Source organism: Ictalurus punctatus, chromosome 7, assembly GCF_001660625.3.
Source record: "Ictalurus punctatus breed USDA103 chromosome 7, Coco_2.0, whole genome shotgun sequence".
Taxonomy (NCBI): domain Eukaryota; kingdom Metazoa; phylum Chordata; class Actinopteri; order Siluriformes; family Ictaluridae; genus Ictalurus; species Ictalurus punctatus.
This window is the reverse complement of record NC_030422.2, coordinates 13,213,545-13,234,951: the sequence shown is the minus strand read 5'-3', so window position 1 is coordinate 13,234,951 and position 21,407 is coordinate 13,213,545. Positions and strand designations below refer to the sequence as shown.

General features: G+C 38.6%; 1 protein-coding gene across 1 annotated transcript; it reads left to right on the top strand.

The window, feature by feature from the left end:
- The first annotated feature begins 362 nt into the window (after positions 1-362).
- arsj (arylsulfatase family, member J) lies at positions 363-19,320 on the top strand. The gene is made up of 2 exons (XM_017471192.3): positions 363-825; positions 15,892-19,320. Exons 1-2 carry the CDS (start codon positions 533-535, stop codon positions 17,297-17,299), a joined length of 1,701 nt encoding a protein of 566 aa, XP_017326681.1. The 5' UTR covers positions 363-532; the 3' UTR covers positions 17,300-19,320.
- The last annotated feature ends 2,087 nt before the right edge of the window (positions 19,321-21,407 follow it).

Genomic DNA, 21,407 nt, shown 5'->3' with positions numbered 1-21,407 from the left:
GTGATTATGTGGCCATTCATTTTTTCACCTAGAAACAAACCAGATACCCCCTATGTATTAAAAATAACAACAACAACAACAACAACAACACCTGGACACACCACGAGTATTAGTAATAGGGAGGAATGACACTAGTGGTGTTATTATTATAGCCTATGTGATTTCTTTTTCTTTTTTTTAACAATAAGAACTTTAAATATTTACATTTCGAAGTGTTCATCATGTAAAACAAACAAATAAAAAGTTATAACACTTCACAGTTTTAAACACGCTAGAGGAGATGGTGTAAACCTAACTGCCAAGCGCTTCTGCTCCACCCGCTGGCGCGCGCCGCCTCTAGCTGAGACTCACGCGCTCACACACACGCGCACGCACACACGCACTCACGCGCACGCACACACGCGCCGACTATACCGTGCAGACAGACAGCGCGCTGTGAACGAGGCAGCAGTTTGTAGACCTTCATGAGCCACTTGGACTTTCGCAGTCAAGGCGAATGGTGTGAGCGGCGAGACGCGCTGAAGAGGCGGCCATGTTGGTGCTCGGGGTTTTGGCCGGATTCTGCCTCTGCAGCGCGGCCGCCTCCGGTTACGGGAGATGGAGCAATAACTTTCGCCCCAGCTCAAATGAAGTGGACAAACCCGGCTCGCAGCCGCACATCATTTTCGTTATGGTGGACGACCAGGGCTTCAGGGACGTGGGATATCACGGATCCGAAATCAAGACGCCGACCCTGGACTGGCTCGCAGCGAACGGAGTGAAGCTGGAGAATTACTACGTGCAACCGCTGTGCAGTCCATCCCGCAGTCAGCTCATGACCGGCAGGTGAGCAAACTGTGACCACTGACACATGTCAGCTGATACAGCACGACCTGCTGTACCTTGCAAGATAATTGCATGTCGTATTCGACAATATGCATAATGACTGCACTTATGTAGATGCACCTGTGCAGCAAAAAGTAAAAACCATACCACATATATGAGTGTTGTTACTAGAAATTCTTTATTGCAACATGCAATAGAGGTAAAGTACTCAAATCCACACATGAACATTTTACAGTAAAGACCTCTTGTTTGCACTGTTGAGCACAGTCTACACTACAGTGTGTATATTTTACAGCAAAGACATCATTTCTGAACCTCAGTACTGAAATCTATACCTACTAGAGTGTGTACATTTTATAGCAAAGACATTTCTGAACTACAGTACTGAAACCTACATTAGAGTGTGTATATTTTACAGCAAAGGCATCGTTTCTGAACTACAGTACTGAAATCTCTACTAAAGCATATACATTTTTACAGCAAAGACATCATTTCTGAACTACAGTACTGAAATCTCACTGAAGCATGTATATCTTGTAGCAAAGACATAATTTCTGCACTACAGTACTGAAATCCACACTATATAAGTATAAGAAGTGTGTATATTTTACAGAAATGGTCTCACGCTTGCAGTGAAATACTAAAATCATCAAAGTGTACACATTTTGCAATAAAGAACTCTGAAGTAAATTCTGAACTAAAGCATGTACATGTTGTACCAAAGTGCTGCAGTCTGTTTCACTGATAGCTCACATATGCCATGGGTGACGCTAGTGTTGGGTCTGAATCCACCTTTGTCGAGTTTGAATCGAGACCAAGTCCTTAACCAATCGAGTCCGAATCCAAAAAGGGCTGAGTTGGACTTAAGTCAGAGTCCTTAATGGCCAAGTCCGGCCAAGTCTAGAAAGTAATTAAACTGAAAAAAGATATGAAATTGCAATTGTACACTCAACACCGAGCTGTTAAATTAATGTTAACCTAATCAATATTATGTTAACCTTCACAAACCAATGGCAACATAAATGTAACAAAAAAAATACCACTATTACAGCTTGCCATTGTCATTTAATGTTTTTATTTCATGTCATCAGCATCTCATCTAGTTTCCTATCAAAAAATGGTTTCAAAGAAAAAAGTCTATGAAAATAAAAATATATGACTACATATATATGACGATATGTGGGCGATATGACTACAATCTTATATCACGATAACGATACGTTTTCTCAGGTAGATCTATCAGTATTCAAGTAAGAAATACTACGGAAATGGAATAACTCAATGTAAAATATACGGAATGTAAAATAAAATAGACTTCACTGTATGACATGTACAGTGATTCTTATTAAATTTACTGAAGGTATTCAGTCAAATGAGTGAGTGAGTGATTTTCTCTCTGCCTTTTGTCGATTGATTTACATTAAGGACACAGACAGCAGGAGCTTTATTAGACTGCTGTCACTTTAAGACTTAATGCACAGATCCAGTACACTGTACTGACACTCCTCAGATTTTTTCCCAACTGTTTACATACACTTAGGAAATAACTGCCTGTGTTTGCATGGATACTCGGCCAGACCTGCATTTTGACATGATGTGTGCGAATTTATTTGACCATCCAAGCATAATAAGCCACTAAAGAGAACTCAATTCAGTACTCGCCTGATGAGGTGACTTTCTGGGCACGTGCTTCAAGTGTGTCAGGGAGACATTCATTCATTTCTTATTATCTTAATTTTATGCTGACATCCCACCCCTATATATGTGTGTGTGTGTGTGTGTGTATATATATATATATATATATATATATATATATATATATATATATATATATGTATATATTTATATATATATATATATATATATATATATATATATATATATATATATATATATATCTTTGCTAATGAACAAATGAGACCTGTTAAACTCACCTCAACATGTCTTTTACAATCATTTAACCCACCATTGAAAAGTCACTCTTGAAAACGTGCAAAACTGTTGCTATCGTTGACCCCTATGAAGCAGGGGTACACTTTAGTGTAGTCTTGGGTGAAGTGTGTTTTGTGTTTTCTTTTGCTTTTTTTGTCATGACGCTAATTAACACTACAGTGATACTGAACTACTGCAGTACACTGAACTGATGGATGAACCGAAGAGAGCGGGAGAGGTCGACTTTAAGTCCCGCCCACAGAGAAAACTGATCGGTCTAGATAGCAGAAAGAGAGACCAATCAGGATACGCTCTCTGTCACTCGCGCTCTGCTCCTACTGGTCTCTCGCTCGCTCAAAAAAAATTCTGGGATATTGTTTATAATTTTCAGCCATCAGAGAGCTACTATCAGTGTCCGGGAGACTCCCGGAACTTCCAGGAGAACTAGGATGTCTGTTTTTGTTATTTATTTATTTTTATCTTTCTTTTCATGTTACACATGACACAGACTCGACTGTACTCTGAAAAAAGAGTCCAAAATTTCCAAGTCCGTGTCAAGTTAGAGTACAAATTTACCCGAGTGCGTGACAAGTCCGAGTTCATTCATAATTGGACTCGTGTCCGAGTCCAGGATCGAGTATCGCTACACGTGTTGTTCATCTCCACAGACTCTACAGAAATACTGTCAAGCATTCTGTCATAATTAACTAATTTCAAATTGCATCTGCAATCCTGCATTCAGGATATCACTGTTACACAATATGAATCATGCAAAACACCATGCCAACTGTTGATGTTACACTGAACACCCTAGATTCTATCATCAGAGACTTCACAGACATTGTAGTACACATTTTGTAGCAGAATACTGAAAAAAAAATGAATGGAAATATCTATTAACTCATTCTGCAGTGCACATTTCCAAGCTTGTGTGCCTTCAGGTCATTCATTAAGTAAGGAATAAAACATGACAGGCTGTGCTGTTGTAGGAAAATAATCCACCAGGGGGTGGTGTGATATGGCCTGAAATCGATTATCTTCCGATTATTTAACAACATGGCCCGAAGTGCTTTATTCCTCTCATACCAGAGCAATTTGCCAACTATTACATTTTTTTTTTCAATTTAATAATGAACAAGGGATCAACAATGCTTTTAACCTTTATACTCACTCACGTCCTTTTAGCAAACACTTTATCCAGGGTCACAGTGGATCCAGAGACTGTCCAAGAGAACACTTAGCGTCAGGCAGGACCGCACCCTGTCCATTACAGGACACCATGCATGCACGCACACACACACACACACACACACACACACACACACACACACACACACACACACACACACACACACACACACACACACACACACACACACACACACACACACACATATACATTCACAATTATGGGCAATCTATCTTTGCCAGTCCTCCTCCCGGCATGTTTTAAGGAGGTGGAAGGAAAATAGAGTACCTGAAGGAAACTCACACTGATAAGATAAGATAAGATATACTTTATATCTCAGGTGACTTGGGGGAACATGCACACAAACTCCACACAGTCATCATAATCGGTTATGATTACAGTTAATGTTATGGAGTATCCATGGGACAAGTCAGCTCTTGTTATCACTAATGTTCTAAAATATATAAACAGTTCCCTCACCAGCCCCATTTTCTCTCTCTCTCTCTCTCACTCTCTCTCTCTCTCTCTCTCTCTCTCACTCTCTCTCTCTCTCTCGAAGTTAACATATAGCTTGTAATGTTAGCGGAAAGTGCGTAGTCTTCTGTCTTGATTTACTGACCATTAGAACACACTAACACCTAAACTAACAATGAGACTCTTTCCTCAACCGTTAATTAAATGTCTCCTTACAGGACACTTCACAAGTATAGGTTTTTCTTTGTTAAATAACAACTCTTTCTAAAAAAAAAATCCATTTATTCGGCTTAGATTATGTGGCGTGGCTTTTCTGTGATTTAGTTCTTATGATAGAAATGATAAGGTATTAGAGTTAGCGTGTTAATATAAACCTATCGTTTGAATTACAGTTGGCAATATTGTAAGAGTTATGCTGTTATAGAAAATGTATCAACACTTTCTGATTCATCAGCTTTGAGAGTTCAACAGCACTGTGGTATAAAGAAAACTTTCATGTAGAGAAGAATGGTTGAGTGAGTTCTTTAAAGCCCTCCGCCGGACAGGAAATTTGCCAGGCTCCTGCTCTGAAGGTAATGAAAAAGAGGCTTCACTTTCACAATCCTTAAGGACTACAGGATAAGTAGCAGGGTCTAGTGCCCATGTTGAAAGCTTCTGTGACTTTAATAAAGTCTCCTCTTAGATAAAAGAAAGTAAAGAGACTGGAGGGTACAAGATGTTTGGAATAAGGGGTGCTATTGTTTTGGTGTGTTTGCTTTCTGCTCAGGTATATTTGATCTTTGCATCGTGAACCAACATGCAAAACTTTCATCTTATTTATATGTATAATAAATCAATGCAAAATGACTATGCTAAACTATGGTATTGATTAAATCAAGAGCGCCGGTATCAGAACGTAGTCAAACAGCATTGTAGGTAATGTAGGAAACTAATAATTGAAGTGAAAGTATACCAATATGTCAATGAACAAAGTTGAAATAAAAAAAAAAATTCAACTCAGAATTTCATTACAAAATAAATCTTGGATGCCATTGAAGATTACATTATTATTAAGATTAATAGCAAGACATTTACGATGGATTTTTTTTTTCTTTAAGCCTTAAATCAAGAGTTGTGAAATGTCTTATCGTGTGTTGTCTGTCTGTCTGACTGGAATACACAGGAAAGAAAGGAGAGCTGTATCTCATCAGACGATTTAGGTCCTCTAATTGAGAGAAGTCAGTGGATGGAAGGATTAACATTTTTGTCATTTGCTTGACTTAAATATATATATAATATGGTGATTGTAGATGCTGATGCTATGGCTGATGCTGAAAAAATGCTGAAATGCCCAAGAGGGTCTTTCACCTTGTCTGATGAAGAACCAGAGGGTGCAAGGCAGTGTGTGTGTGTCATCAATCAGATTATAATGATGGGCCAAAAGAATGAATTTAAACCTTCCCAGATAAACTGTGAATTCCTTTCTTGTCAGCCACCTGTTGATTAATATACATGTTGATAACAGGTTTCGATTTCTGTCATGATTAAGTCCTGATTCATTAGAGCTAGACTGTGTACAATCGCCAAAAAAGCAAGAGAATCCTCTTCACATGTGCTGTGGCCTCCTAGAGTTCCTGTTTAAGCCAAGTCCATGCTGGACAGCCTTCCAATGCCAGAGTCCTTCCAATGCCTTCCAATGCAAGTCAAGGTGGTGTAGTTGACAATTATGTTCATATGCTATGAGAACTTCTGATTTTGTGTAAATTTACTAACGTGAACCTCAACTGATCAGCTTAAAATTGTATAATTAATGATGAGTTGCTGCAGTTTTAAATATGGATTACTTACACTATATGGGCAAAAGTACTGTATGTGGACACCTGACTATCACACCCATATGTGGACATTCCCCCAACTGTTGCCACAAAGTTATAAACAAACATTTGCATCAACGGTAGCATTAAAATTTCCCTTCACTGGACCTAAGGATCCCAAAAATGTTCCATGAAAACCAAGATTGGAGTGGAAGAACTCGAGTGGACCTCACAGAGCCCTGACCTCAACCCTACTCAACACCTTTGGGATGAACTGGAACACCGAATACACCCAAGGCCTGCTCACCTGAAATCAGTGCCTGACCTCATTAATGCGCTTGTGTCTGAGTGGACACAAATCCCCACAGCCATGTTCCAGAATCTAGTGGAAAGCCTTCCCTGCATACCAAAATGGGCTCAATGCATATGGTTTTGGAATGGGATGTTCAGCAAGCACATATGGGTGTGATGGTCAGGTGTCCACAAATTTTGGCCATATAGTGTATTATATCTGACATGATACGATGGCTGTGCTGCATTATTGGAAGCTTTGGAGGTGCTCTTGTGTCATTATGCCATTACTTGAGCATCATTTTTCAGCTTTTTATTGGGTGTCACTAAATCAGCTGTACTATGAACACCCTTGGTAATTTAAGGATGATTGGCATTTATCAACATACACACGAATAACAAGACAATCCAAGGCCCATTAAGTGTATCAATGTAGAATCATTCAAAAGACTCTTGTGATCTAATAATTAATTATTTTTCTCACCTTAAATGATGACATGATTGTATCGCATGGTATTGACTTATGATAACTTTATGTAATGCGTTTGCAATTTTCACAGTTTCCACCCTGGCACTTCAATTCTTTAATTCAATAACAAAATACTTTCAAAAGAGCAAAATGTTTGCATGTCTTAGTTTTAACTTTGTAGTAATAATGTAGTACATTAGATCACATTGTTCATGGAGTGGAAAAAGGGAGGGGATTAAAGAGGAGGAACCAGACAGATTGAATGATCTGTTAGGAAGACTCAGGAACTAGAAGAAGGTGTGACTGAGTGACTGTTAGTGTGAGGGAAAGATTGAGAGAGCAGCTTTTGTTGATTCAGGGTCTGTTTGTGATTAACTGTAGAGTGGGGTTTAATATGTTTATTTAGACCAGATGTAGGAGGAACGTTGTAGTGAGGAAGAACATAGGGCTGGCAGAGCTTACAGCACAGATTGGGTAAGGATATGTAGAGCCAGTGGCTGTGGTGGTCAAAAGACATATGTCTTGAGGATTATTTTGATTGCATACAAGGAGAGACTTTTGGTTTTACTGGGTGTGTGATAGGTTGGATGTATGCTCCAGCGGTTACGTCAACATGCCGGTGGGTAGCCGTGATTGGAGACCATGACAGGATTTTGACAGCAACTTTTAGCAGTTGAAAGAGCTCTTGGATCTGTTTCCACTTGTCTGTGGTGTCTCTGACCACAGTTATAACTCCATAAAAAAAACTATTAAGTGTAACATTTACTCAATTTTACATTAGCTCAGTATTTTTTCTCTTTATCAACACATTTTCAGACGCATAAAAACATAACTTAATCTAATGAATCTTTATTGCTATAGCTATACTGGTCAGTGACCCTAAAGTCCTGTGACTTAAGGGTTGTTGTTGCAGATTTATGACATTGTAAATTAGAGCTAATGGAGCATAACACTGTGGAGCTTATATGTCTGCTGGCCTGTTCAGTTTTACAAGCTTCTATAAGGCATCAAAATATGTTTATTCATGTTTTATAACCATGCTTTTTCACTGTGCTTAAACACCCATTTATATATACTTTTATCCCTATTATAGGGATATTATAAGGTGTTATAAAAATCCTACAATGTGCTACAGGATTTAATGAATTAAAGAGAATCCTAATTAATTACCAAAGTTGAAGAGGAAACCTTTTACACTTTACCCCCAAATTGCCTACACTTATCTTTACTGTTCTGTTTTTATTATATTTATTAATTAACTGTCACTTTATTACCTGGATACTTTATTTCACTTGACACTTTATTCCAGATGACACTGTATGCATCTACTTTACTTACTGACTTACAGATATGCGTGTATTTAGTATTTAGTGTCTGTTATGTCATTTGTTATGTCTGTAATCTTCTGCTGCTGTGACAAAACAGTTTTCCTCAGGGATCAATAAAATATTCTCTCTCTCTCTCTCTCTCTCTCTCTCTCTCTCTCTCTCTCTCTCTCTCTCTCTCTCTTTCTCTGTCTATCTATAGTGGTGCTTGAATATAGATTATTCCATATTTATATGTACCTAAAACATGATTAGATTTTCCACACATCCTAAAAGCAGACAAGAACAATCCAATTAAACAAATGAGACAAAAAATATACTTGGTCGTTTATTGATTGAGGAAAATGATCCAATAGGACATATCTGTGAGTGGCAAAAGTTTGTGAACCTTTGCTTTCCATATCTGATGTGGCCCCCTTGTGCAGCAATAACTGCAACTAAATGTTTCCAGTAACTGTTGATCAGTCCTGTGCATCAACTTGGAGGAATTTTAGCCCATCCCTCAGTACAGAACAGCTTCAACTCTGGGGTGTTGGTGGGTTTCCTCACATGAACTGCTTGCTTCAGGTCCATCCACAACATTTCTATTGAATTAAAGTCAGGACTTTGACTTGGCCATTCCAAAACATTAACTTTATTCTTCTTTAACCGTTCATTGGTAGAACGACTTGTGTGCTTGGGGTCGTTTCTTTTCACAAGCCCGTTAAACATTTTTAGTGTGTACCCTAACATTTGCCCTGTCCGTTTAGTGATATGCTGTCATGATATATATTGTTTCCCATCATAATATTTAATTATTACAATTATTTATTTATATGGTTTGCTTCAGAGTTTGCTTATGTAGTGAGCAATGTTATGATCTGAGACTATTGGAAAAACCTATGAAAAATATAGAAACTATGAAGTCGCTTTTTAAGCAGGAATGTACATAAAATGCCAGAGGTTTCCCAAAAAGGCTTCATAAAAGGGGTAAATGAACTTTTATTGGATTTTTTTTTGTTAACAAACATGTACTGAAACACAGATGCAGTTAAAAAGTCTGGTTCGTGTTTCTGGTACACAAAAACGAACTAAGGGAATCACTCTTACATCTCACACACTATCTCTGTGTGCCAGAAATATAAATGAATAAGAAACTTTTTGTCTTCCAAGCTCAACTACTGTACTGTATGTCACTGTTATTCAGTTAATTTCACTTTAATGAAAAGGCATAAAAAGATTCTGTAAATGTATTTTTAAAAATGTATTTACAGGCACAGCAAGTAGTGTTACTGCCTCACAGCTCCACTCTTCCTGGTTGATCCTGACCTTGGGCTGTTGACTATGTGGGGTTTCTATGCATGTTTTCCCCATGTCCATATGGGTGTCCTCTGGTGTCTTCACACTTCCCAAAACCATGCTTGTAGATGTATTGACTAAAATAAGTTGCCTGTGAATGTCTGTGTGCATTGTGCCCTGCAACGGACTGGCATCTCTTCTAGATGTATTCCTGCCTCATGCCTAGTATTCCTCGGATAGGATCCAGATCCACTGCAATCCTGACCAGGATGAAATGGTTAAAGAAGATGAATGAATGAAGGAATAAATGAATTACATTTACAGTTGTTGAAACGCTATGGCAGTTATTACAGCCATAAGTTTTCTTGGTTGGCACACCTGGATTTACCATTAATCTCTTCAGAAAGACCACACTGGACCACTCAAGGACATTCACAGTCTTGTACCAAAGTTATCTTGGTGGTGTGATTTGAGATAATGTTTTATTATACAGTAAACCATTGCCCCACTCTGAGGTCTTGGGTGCCTTTTGAGCATGTTTTCCTCTTTCCCTCAATTCTGACAAGCCTTGTTGCTGAAAAACATCCCCATAGAATCATGATGCTCCTTTTCAGCTAAACAACTTTAACGTTGCCATAAAGTACTTAATCATGACTGCTACTAAAAATATAATATTTATCTCTTATTTCAGAACATATATGAATGAAATATGCTGATATGTGTTAGTAATGTTGATCTTACCACTCTACATTTGTCATTTGTTATACACTGCATCTCCCATTCTCACGCACACTTGAGACCCTCCACATTTTTTAAGTGCATTTTCAAAATTGCAGGAAGGGCAGGGACTGATTATGTATATAATTTTGAGGATATTGGAAGCCACTGTGTGTGTGTGTGTGTGTGTGTGTGTGTGTGTGTGTGTGTGTGTTTAATTGACCACAGCAACATGACCATGCCTTTCATTATGGAGTATTTATGTAGATTGTTGAATTGAATTAATGTTGGAGTAAAGCTACAATGTAAAGGAATCAGCGAAAAGTTTAAGAGATGATGAGAAGTACATGATGATAAGAAAAGCTGAAATGGTTGTACCATTAACAATTTGAGCAATATCACTTTTATTCCTGTGGCATTTACACTCCTGTTATTGTGAAGTGTCTCACTACCTGTACAAGCTAAGTATCAAGGAGTCTCAAGGAGACAGTTTGCATATCTTGTGTTATCATCACCCCTACCCATGCTGTTTTAGTTTGAGCTAATCTTGCATGGGCTTACTGTATGGACAGTTTAGAGCCAAGTAGGAAACCAGCCAAGTGTGTTGGCAGGATTTCTAGTATTGCAGCCCAAGTTTAAACACATCCATGGCAAGGCCGTGTTTTTGTAGCTAAGAGTGTTAGAAGCCTCTGTGGATAGGTCTATATGTATATGTAGTCACAGACATGCACCTTTTAGTGCTGTCTCTCAGTATTTCTTGTCTTCTGTATTAGCTCCAGGGGCGTAATCTGGCCTGGGAATTCGGGGCTGTAGTCTGGAAGATTTTTTCTTTATCTCCTAATAATTTTCGACTTGGAGCGGTTTGTCACTATGTAACTGAACATCAGTTAAAAAAGACGGTGGTGTTGTAATTTTGTAACTTCAGTGAATGGAGTGTTGCATTTTACAGGAAATACGTATTTCCACGTATTTACAGGAAAATACGTGGAAATACTCATGTTGGCTGACCAGTCTCAATTCTGCCAAATGCTAGCTCACACAGTCAGTTAGTTTGAGGGGGAAATGGATATACAACAATTTTTTTTTTTTTTTTACTAGTGATGGGGTGGAAACTGAAACACTAACATCCTCTCATGGTGAGCAGGAAAACAAGGTTTGTAAATGTCTGTCAAGTCAAGTGGCTTTATTGTCATTTCAATCATATACAGCTGGTACAGTACACCGTGAAACAAACGAATCAGTGTTCCACCAGGACCACGGTGCTACATAAATCCACAAATTAACCACATGAGACGACACAGAACGAAATAAGCACCAACTATATCATCATGGCTAACAAACTTTCAACAGCACTGTAGCAGCTAAACCCATACAGTGATAGCTTGGTTGTGCCTCCCCTTTTCTAGCAACAGAAGACTAGCCTAACTTTTTATGATAAATCCAACTTTTTGTCCAATTTTCACATTTTAGAAACAATTCGTCTTCACATGCAAGAAAAAAAATGCATGGAAACAGTCTATTTAGAAGTGCCTTTTTAAAAGTGTTTTGATGAAGAAGAATATGGGCTCAGCCCTGGATGATTAACAGTCCAGCTTACGCCCCTGGTTAGCTCATAAAAAAATATAGGACCTAAAATACACCATGATTGTGAATAACATTTTAAGATCAATCTGTGTTTGCAGTAAATATATACTATAATGTATAGTACATAAGAGTTTAGATGCACAGCTCTGCCATGTAATACTCCTAAATATTTTCTATTCACTGCAAAGATCACAGCATAGAGAATCTATAAATTAACTGAACAACTGGATGGTAGCCAGCACAGCTGTGTGTCTGTATGTGTGTGTGTGTGAGAGAGAGAAAGATGTTTGCGTAGTAAAAGAATAGCAACCCCTTACTTGTGTCTTTACAGATTCATAGTATGCGTGGCTCTAAAAAGACATTATTAAATGAAAAATAATTGCAGGCACTTTATTAAATAGTTTGACATTTGAATTTAATTGGTTGCAGATTTTATGCATTTTAGGCTATTCTTTATCTGGTGTCAAACTGTCGTCCATCAGTGTATCCAATCTTACATTAGTCACTCTTCTAACTACATACCTTTCCTGTTAGTTTCACTGTAGTTACTGAATAATTCATAGTTACTGAATAATTTGCTGTACAAGAAACACCTTTAATACTTTTAAGGGGTTAAAATGAGGTGAACGTTATCTACCTGCTGTTGAGCTAACACACACAAAGACCAAGATATGAGGAAATCTAACAGGAACAAGCAGAATAAATTACTTAAAAGTTGGAAACAGTTTTATATTTAGTGTACAGATACTGCAAAGTAGCCTTAAATAACATTTTAAGTAGGATTTGAAAAGTCTTAAAGGCATTAAATTTAACCTTACTGTACCTATAGGCACTAGGGTAAGCCAGATTTGAGCTGTTATCTAGTTGGTAAAGTTGGTTGAATGTTAATTTGCATTCCATTTGTTGAAGTAGCCTAGATAATGTGCTGCCCTAGGCCTATCATTGCACTTTTCATTCTCTCTCTCTCTCTCTCTCCATCGCTCTTTCGCTCTCTCTCTCTCTCTCTCTCTCTCTCTCTCTCTCTCTCTCACTCTCTCTCTCACGCCCCTGTGTTGTACAATGCTGTGAAAGAGTATTCTCCTCATCCTGATTTTTTCTGTGTTATCCAACACCGATCACCAATGTGAAAACCTAATTGCCTCCTTAACTTAAAATCTGGTTGTGCCAACTTTAGCAGCAATAACTGCAACCAAACACTTCCTATAACTGGAGATCAGTCTTTCACTTACTTCTAGGACTAGGACTTACTCCTAGGCTTTGGATCATTGTCTTGCTGCATAATCCAGTTGCGCTTGAGTTTCAATTTATGGACTGAAGCCCGGAGATTCTGCTTTAGGATTTTCTGTTACAGAATTAATGTTTCCTTCAATTATTGCAAGTTGCCCAGGACCTGAAGCAGCAAAGCATCCCCACACCATCACACTTCCACCACCATGCTTGACCTTAGATATGATGTTCTTTTTGTGGAATGCTGTGTTTGGTTTACGCCAGATGTAACGGGACACCTGTCTTCCAGACAGTTCAACTTTGACTCATCAATCCACAGAACATTCTCCAAAAAGATTTGAGGATCATCAATGTGTGTTTTGGCAAAATTTAGACGAGCCTTAATGTTCTTCTGGGTTAGCAGTGGTTTTCACCTCGCCACTCTTCCATGGATGCCATTTTTGCCCAATGTCTTTCTGATAGTGGAGCCATGAACAGAGACTTTTTATTGATGCAAAAGAAACCTGTAGTTCCTTTGTGAGTTCCTGGATGAGTAGTTGACCCACCTTGACCCTGACCTGGATAACTGAAGATAGATGAATGAATGAATCGATGATTTATGGGCTGTCATTGTCTGGACAGTAACATACCCCATCCATCCATCCATTTTTCCATTTTCTGTACTGCTTCTCCTACACAGAGCCTGGAGCCCATCCTAGGGAACTCTGGGCAAAAGGCTAAGCACTAAGCCACTGTGCTCCATGAAAAATAACATGCAGTACATGCCTTTTAATTCCGTTGAATGGTGCAATAAGAATGTTTCATATCTCACTATAATATGCATCCTTGTGTGTGTGTGATAATTGCTGTTTGTGTTTTAGCACCAGCATAGACACTAGAACATTGTGAAACCATGCAAATATTTACATGTTCTTTGACCTGATATCAGGAAACAGGAACAACTAGAGGTCTTATTCCACTCCTTACCTGATGATAGGATGCCTGTTTGTTGCGCACTGAAAGACAGGAGGAGGGGGTGATGGAGAGAGGGATAAATGACTGAGATGAAGGGAATGGAGAGTGACTGAGAAAATAATGAGTGGAGCCTGGTTGTCTGGGCACTCAGAAAGGCAGACAAGAATACCGGCAGGCAGGCACCAATACCTTTTTTCTATGTTTTCCAGAGGAAAGCAGTAAAAATGTAAAAATTACATTATTATTTTTAAGTACATGATAGATTAACACCCCAACCCCCAGGCTGTAGAAAACCATGCATATTAATTTCTGATCATTAATTCTAACATGTCATTATTAGATCATTGTTTTAGCAAATGTGCTTATTTTATGGGTGAGTTAAAGCAGGGTTATAGCTGTTGGCCAGGGGTTTAGTTAAATATCTTAATTTAGCCTCCTCCCTGCATACACTGAGCTTCCCTGTTCTCCCAGTGCTTCAGCAATTTCCTCCTGTTTCCTCCCCCAGTCCACAGACATGCATTGTAGGCTGATTGGTATCTCTAAATTGTCCGTAGTGCCTGCGTGTGCGATTGTGGTTGGTACCCTGTCCAGTGTGTCCCCTGACTTGTGCCTCGAGTCCCCTCTAGGATAGGCTCAAGGCTCCCCACGACTCAGAAAATGGATAGATGGAGATAATGTGCGAAGTTAGGTAAGATTAGTTTGGGGGTTGTAGTCAGATTTGTGTTTGTCTGGTATATTTATCGTGATTAGCATTTTGATTGATGGCTAAGAGGCTGTACCCATCACATAAGTTTTAGCTGAAATTCTTACTTGACCAACTTCTGATGAATATGTTTTTGTAAAAGGTAACAACACCTGTACATAAACAAACGTGAAACTTGATACTTTGTGATTTTATTTAATCTTGTTACTGCCGATTGCTAATATATGAATAAAATTACTGTTTTGATATTTTCAGTCCATATTTTCTATTCTTTTAGCCTGCGTACAGCTGCTTTTCCTGGAAAAATACAGTGTATTAAACATAACATCACCTGTGATGTAGCAAAATCTACAATGTCTGTAACAAAGCATAGTTTGTGAAAATTGGTTGAATATGACATTTGTTACAGCTGGTTGTAAGCAGAGCTGCATCACTACATAGAGTAGTACTGGCTTACAATATAAACCTGCCCCTTCCTACAATATGCTGAGGTACACTACTAGCTCATAACATTGACGTATGCAGCATCTAGTTTTTACACTATCTACTTGTTTTTCTTAAATCTATCAGTTTGATCTAGAATCTAAATTACCAATACTTGCTTACCAGAGAAAACAAGTGTATTTATGGAGTGTCTTTGTGGACTTTTTTTTCTTTTCATTACAGAAAGACAAGTGATTCAGTACAGAAAATATTTACGCTCAAACACAATATATACTAGACTCCATTATTTAATGTAAGAACTAAAATTAGTCTGTCTGTAGTTTTTGTCTATGATATTCATCATAGTGTTTTGTCTTCTTAGTAACTAAGGTGTTAATCAAACCGTGCACTGCATAAACATAGCTGCTTCTTCCAGACAAAACAAGACATGTTTACATGAACTTCAAAAGAAAGAGTTTAATCAAACAAAATTCCATGAAATTCTACAATGTACCAGCTGTTGTATATCACGTGTGTGTGGCTTTCAGATTCTACCCATGACATATAGATGCCTAGATATGACTGGTATAGATAATTTTTTATTGGTAAAGCAGTACTTGTGCAACTTAATCTTAAAACAAACATGATTCTTAAACTACTGTATTCAAATTTGAATAATATTTTGCTTATATTTGTGTCTACCATAGGTATCAAATCCACACTGGGCTCCAACACTCCATAATCCGCCCCACTCAACCCAACTGCCTCCCTGTAGAAAACGTCACTCTCCCCCAAAAGCTCAAGAATGCAGGATATGCGACACACATGGTTGGCAAGTGGCACCTTGGTTTCTACAAGCGTAGCTGCATGCCTACACAGCGTGGCTTTGACACCTTTTTCGGCTCCCTTCTAGGGAGTGGTGACTACTACAGCCACTACAAATGTGACGGCCCTGGACTGTGTGGCTTTGACTTGCATGAAGGCGAGGAAGCTGCGTGGGAGCAAGACCGAGGCATCTATTCCACCCACATGTATACTCAAAAGGCAGTACGTATTCTAGCATCACACAACCCAAAACAACCTATCTTCCTGTACTTGGCATACCAGGCAGTGCACTCACCTCTGCAGGTTCCTGCTCGCTATCTGGAACGCTATAAATCCATCCCAAATCTGCAACGTCGCAAATACGCAGCCATGGTCAGCTGCTTAGATGAGGCTATGCGCAACTTAACTCTTGCACTCAAACGCTACGGCTACTATGACAACATGGTCTTGGTGTACTCTTCGGACAATGGGGGTCAACCTCTGTCAGGTGGCAGTAACTGGCCGCTAAGAGGTAGTAAGGGAACCTATTGGGAGGGCGGTATACGGGCAGTGGGGTTTGTGCACAGCCCCCTACTTGTGAAGCGAGGTACTTGTAAGGCCTTAATCCACATTACTGACTGGTACCCAACCTTGGTTACACTCGGTGAAGGTATGCTTGATGAGAATCAGAACCTGGATGGCTATGACGTTTGGGAGTCGATCAGCGAAGGGCGCCCATCTCCACGTCATGACATTCTCCACAACATCGATCCCATTTACAGCAAAGCTAAGAATGGCTCTTGGAAGGCAGGATATGGGATCTGGAACACAGCGATCCAGGCAGCTCTCCGTGTTGGGGACTGGAAACTCCTGACAGGTGTTCCAGGCTACAGTGACTGGGTTCCACCACAAACCTTTTCCAAACAGATGTTGAGCAATCGCTGGCACAGTGAGCGTGTGCGTTGGGATCGAGGCAAGTCAATTTGGCTCTTTAACATCACAGCTGACCCTTTTGAGCGTGTGGATCTGTCAAGACGTTACCCACACATAGTGAAAAAGATGCTACTCAGACTTTTACAGTACAACAAGACAGCCGTGCCATGCCGCTACCCACCCAAGGACTACAGGTCCAATCCTCAGTACAATGGAGGGGTCTGGGGACCTTGGTACTCAGATGTTGATGAACATGAGAATGAAAATAATAGCATTCTTTCCAATAATTTACAGAAGACTAAAAAAGAGAAAAAAGTGAAACATAAAGGGAATTTGAAAAGGAAAGCTGATGACGTCTTGGTTCTTCATTTGCAGTGACTTATGTTTTATGCAGATTCCAGTACTCAGGGACTGACAGGCAGTCTTGATCTGTTCACATGATTTTTCACTGACAGAGTTTTATACTTGGATAAATTTACCTCTAGTTAGATATTTTATATGTAAGCAACAGGAATCGGCTGTTATGCATCTGATTCTTATGAGGAAACCCACTTAAACACTGCTGTTTCCAGCTTAGAATTGGACAATGCTTGTTAGAGCTTTAAGAAAAAGATATATATTTATTTTTAACAATTTATTGCATGCTCAACCTTCCTTGGCCTTCATATTGTTTTATGATGTATAGACTAATGATAGATTCAAAAGAAATTATAAAATATACAGGGTGTTCCAAAAGTCTCCATACATAGGGGAAATTAGCACTTTTCTTCCAATTTTTTCATCCTTGGTATATATATATATATATATATATATATATATATATATATAGATAGATAGATAGATAGATAGATAGATAGATAGATAGATAGATAAAGATAAAATTAGGGATGTCACGAGGACTGATACTTTGGTACCAAGTCGGTACCAATATTCTTACAACGTGACGGTACTTGTTTTTCTACACTAGTGTTGGTATCGATTCTAATGGAGATTGAAATTCTTCCGGACCTGATGGGGGCAGCAAATACGCGGAAGTGTTTTAGTCGGTCCACAAGTGATAAAGAAGAAGAGGAACGCCTACAAGCACATGAGAAAAACTACAGAAGATTAGCTTAGTTTAACAAGTTTAACTCCGCCCCGACTCGTTGAGAGGAAAAGAGAGGAAAGCTAGTATCAGTTTCCGGTGTGCAACCGATGCTATTGTTAATTTCAAACAAAGCGAGGAAACACCTGGAATTTGGCGAAGCACCTGAAAGATGGTTGTATATTATGTTTGTTTGAGGCAGCTGGTATTGTGGCCTTGAAACCAGCTAACGTTATGCTCCATGTAATGTTAGTGATAGCCAGTTATTTGTTAACGACGCTAACACATTGCGATGTTATAAACTACCTCCTAATGGGCCACCATGCAGCGCCTTTCAGCCCGGGTCCTGTCAGCTAAATGTAGCCTAATGTCACTAATAATTATTCAAATGTTCATGCTTTTAATAAATCTTTTTGGCCTGCCACCATATAAGTGAATTTAAACTAATGCTTGCATTCAGAGTATAAGGCGGGTGTGTGCGTGTGCGTGTGCGTGTGCGTGCGCGCATGTTTAGGGGTGCACCGCCACTCATTGTCGGACAGTGTTTGATAACTAAAATACCACCCCCACACTCTCTTTGCCAGTATCAGTCAGGGGAGGATGTCCTCCAGGAAGGTTTTTAATTAATCAATTTTATTTTTTTTATACCACACCTTGGGATCGACTTTGGATTTGAGTATCGTGTACTTTTGGTGGTATTGGTACCGACTACTAGATTTTTGGTATCGTGACATCCCTAATAAATAAATTATATATATGTATATATATATATTTCCCCTTGAGATAGCCTTTAAGAATGCCTTTGACAAACGAAGAACATATTGAACTCATTCTCATGGCTGAATCGGGGAGTTGTTGCAAGGGTGTGATGGACTTTAACAGGAAACATATCAAGCACATCACACACAACACTGTTGCCAAACTTATTAACAAATTTAAAAAAGAGTGGAAGTGTGATGGATCAACTGAGAAGTGGACGTCCACGGCAATCCACTGATGAGGCACAACTGACGTGGTGCTGGCATACTGTACTTAGTCCCTTATGAATGGAGACTTTTGGGACACCTTGTTTAAAACACAATTGTTTGTCAAAGTAATCTATTAAAGACGAATATTGTGTTCCGTGCAGATGCAGTTTAGGCCCAGAATCAAAACCATGTAAAACAGTAGTTTTACTGATAAACCTTATGGTTGAATACAGTTGATGTTTCACGCACTTAGAATTTTCCAGTACTGTGTTTGAATTGTGTTTGTTCTTTTGTGTTGTGTGGTCCAGTACCAGTTGGAACGCAATAAAACAAAAATGTGAACTCTTCATATCTTTCCTACATCTTGCTTTCTGTCCCTCTTCATTCGGGTTAGATATGTACCATCTGTTGGACCCTTGTGTGCTTATATTAAGGTATGTAAAAGTTTACCATGTATACATTTAATCACGCAAAGCATGATAAACATTTATCAGAGTTGAATGAACAGTTTTATGTCTCCTTACACAAAAAAATTGTACTATTCTTAAAATTAACACTTTGGAACAGAACAGAGGTTGCTTTGTGGTCATTTGACTGCAGCCTCACAACTGCTAATAATTGATAAGACCTAACACCAGCAAACAGAGAACATAGAGGTGGGTATTACTTTACCTTCAGGTACTATTACTGTTTCTAGACCTCAGTAGTTTCTGTATGTCTATAAGCTCTTGCAGAGATCTTTCAGTGCATCCTTCAGTGAATTGTCTAATCAGCTTAGTGAATACTGGTCATATTTGGTCAGAATGCTGCTTTATCTGAAAAAGCGGAAAAGCATAGGTTGAAGTTGGGCCCCATATCCAATATGTAAATGCTACAGCTAAACTATAGATGTTGGCACCTCTACTCATATATACAGAAAAGACTAAGAATCCCTGTCCTCTACTTTTGTTCAGCTGCCGTGTAACATTGTGTGAGTTAACAGGTTGGCAGCTGCACAGAAGGAGGGAGGTGCAGTGTTTCTGTATGAAAAAAGTAGTCACCTTTTTTAAAAAAATAATTAAAAAAATGTTTATATATATATATTTCTTGCAGTTTGTCATAGCAAATAAGATGAATACTTGAACTAATATTACAGTGTTATGTCATGTTATTTAATGCTGTCCTCTTGTAAAATACAGTCATGTGAAAAAATAAGTACATGCCATGTTGGCTTTTTTGACATATTTGGATGAGCAAACATTTGATCATCTTTGAAACAGCACCTATTAATAAAGTTGATATACTTCAACAAAACCACAAGGAAAAATAGCTTTTTCAATAATTTATTCTCAGAAATAGCAATACATGGGATGTCCTTCTGTGGGAAAAGTAAGTACACCCTTGGCCTCAGAAGTTACACATCATGTGCTACTTTTTATCACACCTCTGTAACTAGTTATGGACAACAGATTTTGTGGTGCTTTCAACACAAACAGTATGTTAGTACATTTAACACATGCTGTGTGTTAGTACATTTCCACACAAAGATAACAGAAAAAGCACACATAAAATGCAATTTGTTTGTATGCTAATATTCTACTATAATGCTCACAAAATAAATAAACAATTGCATGAAATTCAGGTGACCTTTATTAAAATCATTTAAACATTTGACAGATGTAAGAATTTGAGTTGATGCATCTTCTTACCATCTCCTTGCCATCTAAGAAGACGAGTCTTACTCCATTCCATTTGATAAGCTGTAAAAGAGCAAAAAAGTGTGTTGGTTAGTTGTTAGCTACAAAATATGGACAAATGCCTTTGGGCTTCAACTGAGAAATTGCTTTACAGAATCCCAAATTGTGCAATTTTGGAAAACATTTTGTGCAATTTTTTTCCTCAACCTAATTCAGACAACTAACATTACAGAGACAGTGGAAAACATTACAACCTAACCCCATCCCCTTTTTAACCTTAATTTTGGCCTTGACATTACTGAGCTAGCTAATTCCGTTTGCCACTGACTGTCTGTACCTGTTAACCAGCATTAACATTCACCAACTGCATGAAGAAACACGGCCCTAACCCATCCTCCTAATGCTAATTACTACAGCTTGCCTTGTCCAAAACACTTGTAAGTGGTAAATGTAAATAACGTTAACCCACTCTCTGTATTACATCAAGGAGAATAGCTGTAGTGTTACGTTATTGTTAACTTTCAAAAAGTGGATGGGGATATCTAACATTATCTTCAAGTAATCTTTGATATGAGTCAGAATTGATATTTGAATCAATGAATGCAAGCTGTCCAGTCCCTCAGGCAGCTAAACAACTCCAAATTATAAAATTTCCATCACTGTGCTTCACAGTTGGTATGAGGTGCTTCTCCTGAAAAGCTGTCTTTGGTCTGCACCAAGCATGTCTGCTATTACTGTGGCCAAACAACTCCATCTTT

What these genes read in the sequence shown, in the direction of transcription:
- arsj (XM_017471192.3), top strand. Translation starts at nt 533, where the DNA reads ATGTTGGTGCTCGGGGTTTTGGCCGGATTCTGCCTCTGCAGCGCGGCC. An exon ending in AGTCAGCTCATGACCGGCAG is followed by an intron (nt 826 to 15,891) that starts GTGAGCAAACTG and finishes TGTCTACCATAG; the next exon opens with GTATCAAATCCACACTGGGC.